This window comes from Bubalus bubalis, chromosome 5, assembly GCF_019923935.1.
Source record: "Bubalus bubalis isolate 160015118507 breed Murrah chromosome 5, NDDB_SH_1, whole genome shotgun sequence".
Taxonomy (NCBI): domain Eukaryota; kingdom Metazoa; phylum Chordata; class Mammalia; order Artiodactyla; family Bovidae; genus Bubalus; species Bubalus bubalis.
The window spans coordinates 106,932,331-106,946,239 of NC_059161.1; the positions used below are offsets into that span (position 1 = coordinate 106,932,331).

General features: G+C 43.0%; 1 protein-coding gene, 1 long non-coding RNA gene and 1 pseudogene across 3 annotated transcripts in view; 2 read left to right on the forward strand and 1 right to left on the reverse strand.

The window, feature by feature from the left end:
* Positions 1-3,153: 3,153 nt before the first annotated feature.
* Positions 3,154-4,343, reverse strand: LOC123333852 (annotated as a pseudogene).
* Positions 4,344-10,464: 6,121 nt separating this feature from the next.
* The window catches only part of LOC102409611 (serum amyloid A-4 protein), a 32,758-nt gene continuing 29,313 nt past the window's right edge, over positions 10,465-13,909 (forward strand). Inside the window, exons 1-2 of one of the 2 annotated variants that reach the window (XM_006056051.4) lie at positions 10,465-10,756; positions 11,181-11,275. In XM_006056051.4, the coding sequence (XP_006056113.3) occupies positions 10,620-10,756; positions 11,181-11,275 (232 nt within the window). In that variant the 5' untranslated portion in view covers positions 10,465-10,619. The remainder of the gene's footprint in view (positions 10,757-11,180; positions 11,276-13,909) is intronic. The other variant, XM_025286313.3, reaches the window with a different exon arrangement.
* Positions 11,282-12,836, forward strand: LOC123465812. Its single transcript, XR_006641127.1, has 2 exons — positions 11,282-12,198; positions 12,229-12,836. It is a non-coding gene; the product is annotated as an uncharacterized LOC123465812 (long non-coding RNA).

Sequence of the window (13,909 nt, forward strand, 5' to 3'; positions counted from 1 at the left end):
TTGGTTTGCAATTTGGTCTTGGACTTTCCAGCCTGCAGACGTGTGAGGAATGAAGTTCTCTGATTGAAGCCACCTAGTCTGTGGTATTAATGTATTGTTAGGGAGACAGAATGTTGCTGAACACCTTGGGAATCCAGCTGTGAGGCCACAACAATTGCCAGGAAACTTCAGTGGCTGGGAATAACATAAAAACTCCAGAGTGCCAGTGGGTGTCCTGTATGTGAGAAGAGCACTGCGGGAGCTGGATGGAAGGAAGGACACAGGACCTGGAAGAGATGGCGGTAAATCCTGCTTGTCCCTCCAGAGCCCTCTACTGACAGATTAACATCAGGCCCAGTTGGCATGGGAGAAATGTTGCCTCAAACTGGAAACAACCCAAATGCCCATCAAATGAAGAGTGGGTAAACAAACTGTGACATGTCTGTACAATGGACTTCTATTCAGCAATAAAGGGGACAGAATAAACACGACTGTTTCTCAAATTATTATATTGAGAAGAAGACTTACACAAGAGTGTATACTTTATATGAAGTTTATGAACAGGTTAAAAAAACTGATATTTAATGATAAAGAAGAGTAGTTGCCTCTGGAGGCAGAGGGGATGGCCTGGGAGGGGCTGAGAGGGAATTTCCGAAATGATGGAAACCTTCAAAATCTCTTGAGGATGTGGGTTACATAGGTGTATTGATTTGCCAAACTCGTTGACAGGTAAATTAAGACATGTGAAATTCATTGTATGTAAGTTGTACTTTTCTCTCAGTCCATTCAATCTGCTATAACAAAATATCATTAATTGAGTGCCTTATAATCAACAGAAATTTATTCCTCACAGTTCATGAGGATGTGAAGTCCAAGATCAAGGTGCTAGAAGATTGTGTCTGGTGAGACTCTACTTCCTTGTTCATAGATGGCCGTCTTATTCCTGTCTTCTCATGTGGCAGGAAGGCAAGGGAGCTCTTTGGGGTCTGTATTATGAGGGCACTAATCCCACTCATTAAGGCTCCACTCTCATAACCTAATCACCTCTCAAAGTCTCCACCTTCAAATACCATCACTTTAGGAATTAGGGTTAAACCTATGGGTTTTAGGGGCACAGAAACATTCAGTCTATAGCAACAACTTAAACATAACAATTATTAAATAGAAAATGCATCCCCAATAAATAAATATATCATATATTATAATAATTAAAAATATGGATGTATAACTAAATTAGTAAAATATATATTGTGAAACATTTAGGAATATAAAAGTAAATCTTATATGGCCTTGCCCTAAAGGGACATGTTGTCTATCTATAATCAGTGGAAAATTGCAATGAGGGAAGAGAGGGAACATCCCGTCAAAGCAGGTTAAAGGCACAGAGCAGGCAGAAGTCTTGTACTTGGGGCTTTAAGAGGGCAAGGAAAGGAAACTGCATGAAGAACTCTTTCATGAAGCATACATTCTGTAGTTGATTTTTCTGATGAAATTGGTAAAGTAATAAAGATAAGTGATCTAAATCTGTTAAATAGAGATTTATCACAGGCTTGAACTAAAAATTCACTGACTTATTTATTTACTAAATCCTTTATTCAATAATTATTTAGCAAATATTTGCTGTGTTTACTCTATGACAGGCCCTGGGTGAAGCTAGAATATTTCTTGTCAAAATTAGATATGACTCCCTTTTTGGGGGGTAGACTGAATTTTGGGCTTCCCTGGTAGCTCAGGGGTTAAAGTGTCTCCCTGTGAAGTGAGAGACCAGGGTTCGATCCCTGGGTTGGGAAGATCCCCTGGAAAAGGAAATGGCAACCCACTCCAGTACTCTTGCCTGGAAAATCCCATGGACAGAGGAGCCTGGTAGGCTACAGTCCATGGGGCTGTAAAGAGTCGGACACGACTGAGTGACTTCACTTTCGACTTCACTGAGTGACTTCACTTTCACTTTCACTTTCAGACTGAATTTTAATTCTTTTAGTTGTTTTGAGATGGAAATTGTAGGCCATTTAGGGAAAGAGTTGTCAGAAACATTTAATTTGTCCTCTTGGTTGAATGCAGTGACCAAACATATTTATACTTTTCCTGTACTGCTTTCAACCTTCTGCTTGAAGTGGATTTCTTCAAAAGTAGAAGCAGTCCTGGACCCCAGAATTGGCAAAGTTCCCCTGCAGATGGGGTGAAGGCCCCTGAATAAGGTAATCCTTCAGACACTGCACTTTGTTTAACAGGCATTGTCCCACTTAATCATTATCAGGATGATTGCTGTCTTAAGAAAATTGACCATACCGATAGGGCCAAAGTTGGTATACAAAACCACGTCTCTGTGACCTCAAAGCAGAGTCTATCCTCTGCCCTGTGATTATATCACCAACAGGCCTTGTGAGCAAAAGTCACGGAAGGGGACAACACCCATGTAAGAAGACTGTGATGACCCAGATCATTCCGAAATACAGATTGCAGTTACCCCTGTAGGCAAAGGTGAGGTGCAAAGGTGAGATGGAATAGTTGGTAGGAGAAGGTATATGTTCACAGCAACAGCAGCCATGTGACCAATTGGAAAGGATTGTCTATTGTGAGTATTTCTGTAATGTAAATGTTTAATATCTCACAGATATTTTTCTTCTTCTCTTCTATTACTTTATCATCATACAGAATATGTACTAACAGCAGTTAACTGTATAGCTTAGTGTTTAAGTTATAGGATTTCAAAAAGGGAGTATAACTCACTAGAAAAAGAATAAGCATAATATATTAGAAAAGCAAAAAGAGACTTTATCCTCTTTGTGGAAAAAGGTTGGTATGTTTCAGGTGTACATGGAATAAGTACATCATGTACGGGAAGCTTGACTTTGCTATTGTCTTTATTTGGAATTAGCTATGGGTTAGGGAGGTGGTTACTGGTACTAAGTTGACAGGGAGTGGCCTGTGATGGGTCTGAAGTTGACATGTCAGTTTGGTTAGGCTGAACAATGTTTCCCACAACTCCTTTCCCTTTATGCTTCTACTTAAAATGGGCATCAAGAGCCCGTTTGCACAAGATGCGGTGGTTGGCAAGGAAGCAGCAGTCCTACTGTGTCTATGTGTGGAAGGTCAGTGCTGGGGGACCAGGACGTTCATGAGCATTGTGGTTTCTCTCTCGGTTCATCTCGTTGGCACAAGGCAGCTGCTGGCCTACAGCTGCTCCACCTTCCCCTGACGCTCCTGCGGCTTCTCTGACTCCTGGACCAGGTGTGTGGTTAGCTCCATAGGAAGGGAGCCAACCTCTGCAGACCGGCAAGGCCGCAGGTGCTGAGAGAGACTGACACAAGTTCTGGCTGGTTCTCATGGGCTTTAGCTCATGCTCCTGAGTTCTAGCTTGTCCTGTGGGCTTCAAGCTCTAGCATCAGACAAACAGGCAACAGCTTTACAGAGACAGTCTAACCAGAACCTACAACTGTGTCAGATCAAATATATGTACATATTTACACAATGATACAGAGAATCTTCTGTAAGTACTGCTTCTCTGACTGAACCCTGGTTAATACAGAATCACTACATGGAACTACTGACACCCCCCTGGTTTCCTGAGGAAGGCTTCCTCCGCTTTTCTTCACCTCAGCTGTGTCCTCCAAAACCCTCAGAAGAGCCAACTTGGGGGCCAGCTGCCCCTGCTTCTGATGCGTAAAGAAGCCAACAGAAAAGCAAATGATGGGGTTGGCACTGCTGTTAACAGGACCATCCCTGTCCTAAAATAATGTAAGGACATGTTGAAATCCTCCTGAAACTGGTATAGCAGAAAACTTTGGATGCCAAAATGCAGGCTGCCGAGGAGGAAGACCAGCACTATGAGTAGGATGACCACGTAGAGCCTGGTCAGCTGCACCTGCTGGGACTCACAGAGGATTCTGACCAGCAGGGCCAGGCTGGAGTTAGCAAGAACCACCAATATGAACATCAGTTACCCAGCAATGATGAAATCAAATACTGGACACCAATCACAGTCAAAATCCCTAAAAGGAAGCCATAATAGTTCTCTTCCAGAAGATTCAGCAGGAGACACAGGGCCCAGGGCCGGCACATTTGAGAGCTGATGTGTGTCTTGGGCACCCGCAGTGGTACCAGATGGGGTCCAGGATGGACAAGCAGCGCTCGGGGCTAATGGTGCTGAGCAAGGTCAGGCCCTCGAGGTAGGCGAAGGTCAGCACAGTGGTGAAGCAGTTGGCGATGGAGCTGGAGACAGAGTGGAAGGAAGTGAGGAGTGCCTCCAGGAAATTGCAGTCTGGAAGGTGAGGGACAGGAAACCAGCCCCGCCTGGTTGAGGATGTAGAGGAGAAGGCTTTCCTGTGCACACAGAAGCCCAGGAGCCAGGGCACAATGGTGTTTCATGCCAGGACCAGGGCAGAGGGCAGCAAGGTCAGGGTCGGGATCTGCATGTCTAGGGTTTGATGAAGGGCCTGGTCACTTCCATTCGTTGCTGTGGTTTTGGTCCCCTAGGCTGGGATGACTGGATCCAAGCTCAGAAACCCTCCGCTGTGCCCCTGGGAACACAAACAAGACATGAGCACCTGCTGTGTGATCATTTACTCTCAAGGCCACCCTGCTAGGGTGTCACAGAGAGAACCAGAAGTTTGCAGAGATTGAGGTACTTACTGAAATCTGTATAGCCATGGAAACCTGGAACTTGGATTCAAATCCAGTTCTCTCTGAGTCAAATGCCTGGGCTCTCTCTATTATAACACGAACCCTCCACTGACATGGGGGTGTTATGGAGCCCCACCCCCACCAGAACTCACTGCCCAGAGGTTATGCCAAGTCCCCAGAATTTCCTGAAGAGGACAGGTAAATGTCTGGGATAGAATCTGAGAGCCCAGGAGAGGGCGTTGGGCCAGATCATTACTTCTGTCCTGGGCCAGAAATTTCCTCCCAGGTGCATGAAGTCAGGAGGACATAGAGATGACTGCAGGCCACCCTTATGACTAAGAGAGGCCCATCCACTGGGGAGAAAGAAGACTGTGCTTTAGGGACATGAGACGCATGCGATCTCTTGCTAGGAGAGGTGCGAGGGTGGCCAGGCCAGGTGGGTTAGCTGTGTGTGTGGCTCAGTGTGTCAGCTCCATGAAGTCAGGGGAGCTTTTTATATCCCCACAGTGTGTTCTCAATAAGTATTCATTCAGTGTGTGAATGAATGAATGAATGGAGCCCAATGAAGTTGAGGATTTGGAATAAAAGTTAGTATAGATGTACAATTAAAGGCATTAGGACACACATTTGTAACATGATGAAGATCTCATTCTTGTGGAGAGCTGTGTGTGTTTAGAATGACATTCTGCCCAAATAACTTACATTGATCACTGAGGTGCCTTCGAAGTGAGGATTCCACAAGGCTTTGCTGAGCACCTACAATCATTTCAGTGCATAATTTAGGGGTAGGATTTAGGGCTGAGCTGCATACAGTGGAGGAAGAGTAAATGAGGGATGGTCAGAGGGCCACTGAAAAGAGAAATTTCAAGTTTGGCGATGTCTGGGGGGACTGGGAAGTGGGGTGCAGGGTGTGAGCAGCAGAAACCCACTCCATTTTCTCTCCTGGGGGATCACTGGGAGAGTTTGGTTTGCTGAGTGAGTTTTTGTGCAGGATGAGTCTGTGAGTCTATGAAGGGAAGTAAAAAAGCGGCAGGGCTTGGAATGTAGAGACACTGCTGCAGAATTCACCCCGAGAAAGAGCACTAGCTCACCTCTGGGGGTGGGAGAGCTGATTGAGAGTTTATCAGGTATGGTCTCCTTTACTCCTCTGAAGAGCCCTATTGAGGTAAGAACTAGTATTGTTCCCATTTTACAGAGGATGGAATGAAGCACAATAAAGATGAGTGCTTTGCTCCTGGTCTCACACAGGGTGAATCTGAACCCAATAGGGCTCCTTAGGGTCTACAATTTTGATCAGCCCTCCAGACCCACCACTGCTGTGGTGCTGATTACATGTGGATGTGGGGAAAAGCAGAGAAGTGACTCCCAAAGTAAATCCAAGGTGGCACTCAATATTGTGGCCTATAAAAACCAAAACCAAAACTAAAAATGACTAATATAAGCAAACTCCAAAACACAGAGGTAGAGAAGCCCGTTGAACAGAGAACGCAAGATGTGAGTGGAACTCATTTAGGAACAGACAGCAGAATGCAGAAGCCCTTTCTTGCTTCACAAAGGCTCTGGAATCCAGAGGACTCACAGGGGCAGGAGACCTCTAAGCGGGAAGAGGACATGTCCTCTGCTATGGCCCAGAGAGAAATCAAGGGCAGAATCATCCGTGTTTCCCTCTCTTAGAGAAGCAAGATCCCACAGCCCTGACTGACCATGGAAGGATGTTGGGGGGAAGCCAGAACCTCTGCCACCCCTGCTTAGGGCACTTAACGGTTTGTGAATCTATTTTCTTTGGTGTGAGAGATATATATATATGTATATAGTCCAAACCGGAAGCTCTATAAGGATTAAGTCTTGCCCGTTGTTGTTCACTATTGTATTCCTGGCATCTAGCATGTTCCTTAAAGATCGTCTGTTGTCATAGCTTCATTTCATAGAGGAAGAAGCTGAGACCTAAGGGGTCAAAGGATGTTCCTGGGATGTCACTGTGAAGAACAGGCCCAACACCACCCCATCTCCTGCAGCCCTGTCCCAGGCTTTCCTACTGTTCCCTGCTCCACCATTCATTATTTGTGAGGAGCGCCCGAGAAAAATCTTCACGTAAGGATTTTCTTCAAATACGCCCCCAATACCTGTTCTCCTCTTTTGTCACACACTCTCTGGCCAACTGCTCCTTCCTTGGCCCCTTTAAGCCTTGAGGTGGAAATGTTTCACGACTGCTTGCCTTAGGGGGCTTCTCTTAAGAAGAATGCATCATTGTCACTGTCCCTAACCCTTGCCTGTCTCTGCAATTGGGCCCCTCATGCAACACTCCTCAATTATCCCAGTTTGGGCTGTTTCCTCCTGGGACTCTGCCAGATCCACAACAGAAGAAAACTTTGAAAAGCCAGGAAACAATGGAATCTGGGTACCAGCAGTCCAGCTCCAGGAAGCAATGCCTGTGTGTGACCTTGTTCCCTAAATTAACATAAGAGGCAACACTCTCTCCAAGACAGCAGATCTGAATGGTTGGAATGAAGGGGAGAGTGGGGAGATGGATCAGAAGAGAGAAAGGTCCTGGTTGACCCCATTTGGATCTCTCACCGTCGGAGCTGCCAGCACGCAGAGAGGCTAGTAGAGAGCTCCATGTCTCCTGCTTTTAGGGTCTACAATTTTGATCAGCCCTCCAGACCCACCACTGCTGTGGTGCTGATTACATGTGGATGTGGGGAAAAGCAGAGAAGTGACTCCCAAAGTAAATCCAAGGTGGCACTCAATATTGACGAAGGAAACTCCATGACTCTCAGCAGGTAGCATCGCAATGTGAAACAGAGACATGGAAACTTAGAGCAAAACCCATGACTGGCTTTGGAAATAAGACAGTTCTTGGGATACATCCTTATCTTTCTTCCATTCTTCTGGCCAGAGGGGAAGAGCTGACTTCCACCTGTGCTGAAGGGGGAGAGCCTCTCAGGGATTGAGCGATGCCAGAGGACGCATCTTTGTCCTCTAAACTGGAAGATGTGTTCAGGAGCTGGAGTGGAGACCAAGCAAGATTTTTCAAGATGCTGGACAGACTTGTGATTTCCTGTAGAGGGCTTGTGAGCCATTCAGAGACCAGAGCTGTTTGAGATGTGATCCCTCATTGAGACATTTCTCTGCATTGGCCCCACTTCCACTCACTTCATCCTGCCCACCTGGTCCACTTTCCAGTGAGTCATTGCTGTTCTGGAACTTGTCATTGACAACTACGAGCCTGGGTAGCAATGTCAATCGATGTGAACATGCAAGGTGAGGATTTATAACTAGAGGATACAGTCTATCGTAGGATGATTGAAAGTTCACCATGGCCTGACCCCATTTTTTTGTTTTCTCTATCATAGCAGTAATGCATTGTTTCAGAATGATTGAGAAATGTATGCAAAGGGGAGTCTTCCCAAATCCCACTCTCTAGAGGCCACCATTTGTTGTACTTTCCATTCTTCTTACTTCTTTCAAGTATTATTAACTTTGAATCGTTGAATTATATTGCTATTTTTAAATTTACCGATATTAACAACTGGATAATGAGGCTCCCTTTATGAAATGTGAAGAATGCAGCATACATAACACGTCTTTTTTCTTCCTTCAATTCACAATATTTGCTATTTTTTAGACAAGATAGTCTGTGTGTCCAGTCTTTTCAGTCTTATGTCCTATGACTTCAATTCATCCTGTAGCCATATTGAACTACTTATCATTTTTAAACATGTGATTTGAATTAGGAACTATTTCATACATTCAAAAAAGTTCTTCCATGCGTTCATTCAGAAAATATTTAATAAGTACTTGTTGTGTCCCAGGCATTGTTTGAAGCAGTGGATTTTTGGTGTGAAGAGCAATCAAAGTAAGATCCTGGCCTTTCGGAGCTTACACTCAAAGGCCTGGCTGAGCTCCCTCAGAATGTGAATAAAGGCTGAGAAGAGAAGAGGTGAAGGTGCAGCAAAGGGTCTTCATCTGTTAGAAGTCTGGAGGAGGAGGAGCCAACAAAAACACTGAGGAGGAACAGCTTTTGTGGACGGAAGGAGACCAAGAGAGTGTGGCGTTCCTGAATCCCAGTGGACACAGTTATTGATCAGCTGTGTCAGATGCTCTCAAGTAGTGGAGAGAACGACCTTTGGATCAGCAGAATGGAATCCTTGCCAACCTCACCAAGGTGGCTGCAGTGAAGAGTGGCCCGAAGGACCAAGTGGAGTGGGTTTAAGAGAGAATATAGCCGTGGAATGGGACTCCTGGACACCCCAGACACCGGCTAAAACATCGCCACAGTCAAGGAGAGCGTTGGGACAGGTGCATGAGCCACGAACATTGTTTAATCAATCAGCTGTGCTTCTGGATACAAAAATAAGTTTAAAAAATTATAGAAAGTAAATCCCAACTACTTCCTCTGAAAAGGAAGAATGATAAAGGCATTTAGTGCATTGAATAAAGCCTCAATAAATAGAACGAGACAGTACTGACCTAAACATAGAAAACTTGATTCTCGCAACTCAGAATTAGACACAAGTGTATATGGTAATTTAGCTTTAAAGGTTGCCTGTCAAACTAATGGGTAAAACAGGGACTAGTCAATGGATGGGATTGAGACACCTGGGTGGCCATCTTAAAATGAAATTGAAAATATACTTTCCTAATGATGTTAGGTCAAGTTCCAAATGTACTAAATATTTTTAAATAAATAATAAAATATATAATACATAGAGAACACACGGAAAAATTATTTTATAAATCAAAGCAGGGAAAGCCTCTCTAGCTATAGGACAAATTCAGAAGAAACTAAAGAAAAGACTAAAAAAAAGACAAGAATATAAAGAAAATTTTGGTAAACATGAGCAACTATAATCAAAGGGTAAATAATAAGCTGGGAAAGTGTTTGTTACTCATAAAGTTCTAATTTTTTCTATATAAAAAAGTTCTTACAAATTGATAAAAATCCAACAAACCAATACAAATATTAAAATACAAGAAATGAATTCACATTTGCTGGAAAATACAAATGGCTCTTATACAGAGGAAAAACTGTGAAACCAAACTCATAACTATAGAAATTCAAATTAAATTACACTGAATTATATTTTATTTACCAAAATTTCAAAGACCAAGAAGTTTGATAGAGGGTTGTTTGGGAGATGCTGTGGGACATTTCTGGTGGGACTGAAGATTTATAGAGCTACTGACAGAAGGCAATTTGCAACATATATAAATAAATGTAAAGAGCCACACTTTCCCCCTATAATTCCTTTTTTAGAAATTTATCATATATACATGTGTGTGTGCATATATATATGCACACACACAGAGTTAAAAGTTCATGGTCATTTGCATTAACAGAAGACTAGAAACATCCAAAATGGCCTTCAGTATTGTATAAGTTGTGGTCCATCCATACAATAGAATGCTGTGTAGCTATTTTTTTTTTTAAAAGCAACCCACGGAGGACCTCCAAGATATATTAAGTTAAAAGAGTACAAAACAATGTATATTTGTATGAAAAGGATGTATACACACACACACACACACACACACACACACACACATCTTTTTTTTTTTTTTTTTGTTTTAATCTGTATCGAGGGTACTGCCTAGAAACCCTACTTCATGCCGTTCTTTCTGTTCTCCCAGAATCATTAATCATTACCTCATATCATTGCTGGTAGAGTTGACAAATCTTGCTTGTCCTGTGTCCTCACATACCTTTGACAGAAATCCCAAGAGAGAAGTAAACATTTCCTTTGCTAATCATATTGATCACCTCTTAACAGCATAATACCGATGTGTAATCTGGTTGGGGGTGGGGGGAGATCCTTTTCCAAACAGGGATGAGAAGGGAGTAAAGTGGAGAAGAACCCATGTCCTCCCACACTTGATTCTTCAAATACAACTCTTTTCTGTTCAAATATGACTAAAAATAGAATAAGTCAATTAGGAAAAACTGCCAGAACAGAAATGTCTTGAATGACTCATTTGAAAAAAGCTGCTTGAGAATAAGGAAAATACTATTATTCAATATGCTAATTTGTTTACACAGAAGAATTGAGCAAGAGGGACATCACCAATGCACACTGGATTTAAGACCTCTCTGCCCACTAACACCAAAGCCAGGAGAGATACCAACTACTGAATTTCAGCTGGAGAAAGGACACAGGTGAGACTCTCTTCTGGGGAGTAATTCTGTTGTTTTTCTCTTTGGAGAGCCGTTTCTCCCATAATTGATAAATTTCAGTTGGGGAGAAGTGTTTTCTCCTCATTATTGGGTCTGCTGGGCAGAGCAGGACCTCAGGAAAGGGTATGAATCTACTTTACTCTTCTTTATTGGATGACAGATTGGCCATGAACAAATAAAACACTGATAGAACCAACCCTCTTAGTCTTTCTACAGATCTGGACTGAGAATTAAGGGTTTATGCTTCTTCCTAAAACCTCTTTCAAGTTTTCCTATAGTAATAATTCTAAAAAGAGTAAATGGGAATTGGGAACTAAGCTATCTTTGAAATTCAAAATCGCAAAACATATGTCTATCTTATATATCATAGTTGTGCATCTCTGACCTTCTCTTTCTTTCACATCAGCACAATGAAGCTTTTCATAGGCATTCTTTTCTGTACCTTGATCATGGGAGTCACTGGTGAAAGCTGGTATTCATTCTTCAAGGAGGCTGTGCAAGGTAAGAGCCCCAGAGGATGAAGGGCACACCCATCTGACCCCAGGATTCACTCTGAGCAGAGGCCACACACCACACACCTGTCAGATGTGGATACTCCTTTGAAAAACCACAAATGGGTGAGAGCTGGAGGGTTTCTCCTTCCATGCTGGTCTGACTCAGCACCCACCATGGGCTTCTCCAGACCCCAGGTCAAAGATGCTTTGAACCCAGCCTGTCCTTGCTGGTAGTAGGCAGCGAGTAGGACTTCCAAGGCAGCCAGGACTTCCAAGGGGTGAGCTCCTTGTTGCTGTTTAGTTGCTAAGTCATCTCCAACTCTTTTGCAACCGCATGGACTGCAGCCTGCCAGGTTCCTCTGTCCATGGGATTTCCTGGGCAAGAATATTTGTGGGGACTCATAACTCAAATTTTTCCAGTCTTGAAGTTTACCTGTGAACTTGGTACGTCCCCAAGGGTGGAATGTCCAGGGAAAGGGTGAGCTGAATAAACGTCATGCCCTACTCTGGGGAGAGAGGGTGCCTGGGAAAGAGAAGACCTGTGCTTGGAAGGAAGATCCCATCCTGTACCCAAGCAAACGGCCAGTGGTTGCAAGGCAGAGCTCATGGAAATCAATCCCTAATGCCTATCCACACAATAAAAAGAGCAAATTCCCACTGATCTGCCATGCTAGGACTGAGATAAAGCCAGGAAGCAAACCTAATCTGTCATTCTTTTATAATTATTCTTAAAGATTTATTGGTTTACTTATTTTGGCTGTGATGGGTCTTTGTTGCTGTACGGGCTTTCTCTAGCTGTGGTGAGGGGCGGGGGGCTCCTCTTTGCTGCAGTGTGCAGGTTTTCTTGTTGTGGTGGCTTCTCTTGTTGCAGAGTGCAGGCTGTAGGTGTGCAGGCTGTAGGTGTGTAGGCTGTAGGTGCGTAGGCTGTAGGTGTGTAGGCTGTAGGTGCGTAGGCTGTAGGTGCGTATGCTTTGGTAATTGTGACACAGGGGCTTAGTTGCTCTGAGGTATGTGGGAATCTTCCTGGACTAGGGATACTTGTGGGGACAATGTGTCCCCTGCATTGGCAGGCAGATTCCTAACCACTGGACCACCAGGGAAGCCCCCAACCTGCCATTCTTGATGGGAAATGAAGCTTATTGGCTACTTGTTAAAACAAGAAAATTATGTGGTCAATTGTTGCAATACTTTGATCTGCATGTATTGTTCTTAATTTTGTTTTATTTTCAGTATTTCTTCTTCAATGCTCTTCCTTTTTTTATGTACATCTGAGTTTCTGACCTGTACTATTTTCCTTCTCTCTAAAGAACATCTTTTAGCATTTCTTTCAAGGCAGGTCTATTGCCAACAAATTTCCTTAATTTTTTTGAGAAAGTCTTTCTTTCTCCTTCACTTTTAAAGTGTAACTTCACAGGGTACAGAATTTTAGGTTGGTGGTTTTTCTCTCAGCACTAAATATTTCGCTCTATTCTCTTTTGTTTGCATGAGTTCTAAGGAGAAGTCATGTAATTCTTGTCTTTGTTCTTCTATAGGTATCTTTTGTTTTCTTTTGACTTCTTTCAGAATTTTTTAAAAAAAATCATTGATTTTATGTATATGCCCAAGTGTAGATTTTTTGCAGGGGAGGTTTTGAGGGTTTCTTTTTTTCATTCTGCTTGGTGTTTTCTGAGCTTCCTGGGTCTTTGGTTCATGTCTGACATTAATTTGGGGACTTCTAGGTCATTATCATTTCAAATATTTCCTGTCTTCCTTTCTCTGTTTCTTTCCTTCTGGTTATCCCACACACATATGTTATACCTTTTGTTGTTGTCCCATGGTGCTTGTGTATTCTGTCCTGGTTTTGGCAATCTTCATTCTCTGCCCTTTGATTTTTGAGTATTCTATTGAGATATCTTCTGTCGTGGAGATTCTTTTCTCAACCATGTCTATTCTGCCAATAAGCCAACAGAATGCATTCCTTATTTCTGTTATGGTGTTTTTTTAATTAATTTTTTTTTTTACTTTACAATATTGTATTGGTTCTGCCACACATCAACATGAATCCATCACAGACGTACACATGTTCCCCATCCTGAACCCCCCTCCCACCTCCCTCCCTGTACCATCCCTCCGAGTCATCCCAGTGCACCAGCCCCAAGCATCCTGTATCGAACCTAGACTGGCGATTCATTTCATATATGATATTATACATGTTTCAGTGCCATTCTCCCAAATCATCCCACCCTCTCCCTCTCCCATAGAGTCCAAAAGACTGTTCTGTACATCTGTGTCTCTTTTGCTGTCTTGCATACAGGGTTATCATTACCATCTTTCTAAATTCCATATATATGCGTTAGTATACTGTATTGGTGTTTTTCTTTCTGGCTTACTTCACTCTGTATAATAGGCCCCAGTTTCATCCACCTCATTAGAACTGATTCAAATGTATTCTTTTTAATGGCTGAGTAATACTCCATTGTGTATATGTACCACAGCTTTCTTATCCACTCCTCTGCTGATGGACATCTAGGTTGCTTCCATGTTTTTTTCATCTCTAGCATTAGTTTTTTCTTTCTTAGCAGTTCTATCTCTCTGCTTACCTTACCCATCCATTCTTGCATGTTGACTACTTTGTCTTTTGATCCCTTAGAGTATTAATCAT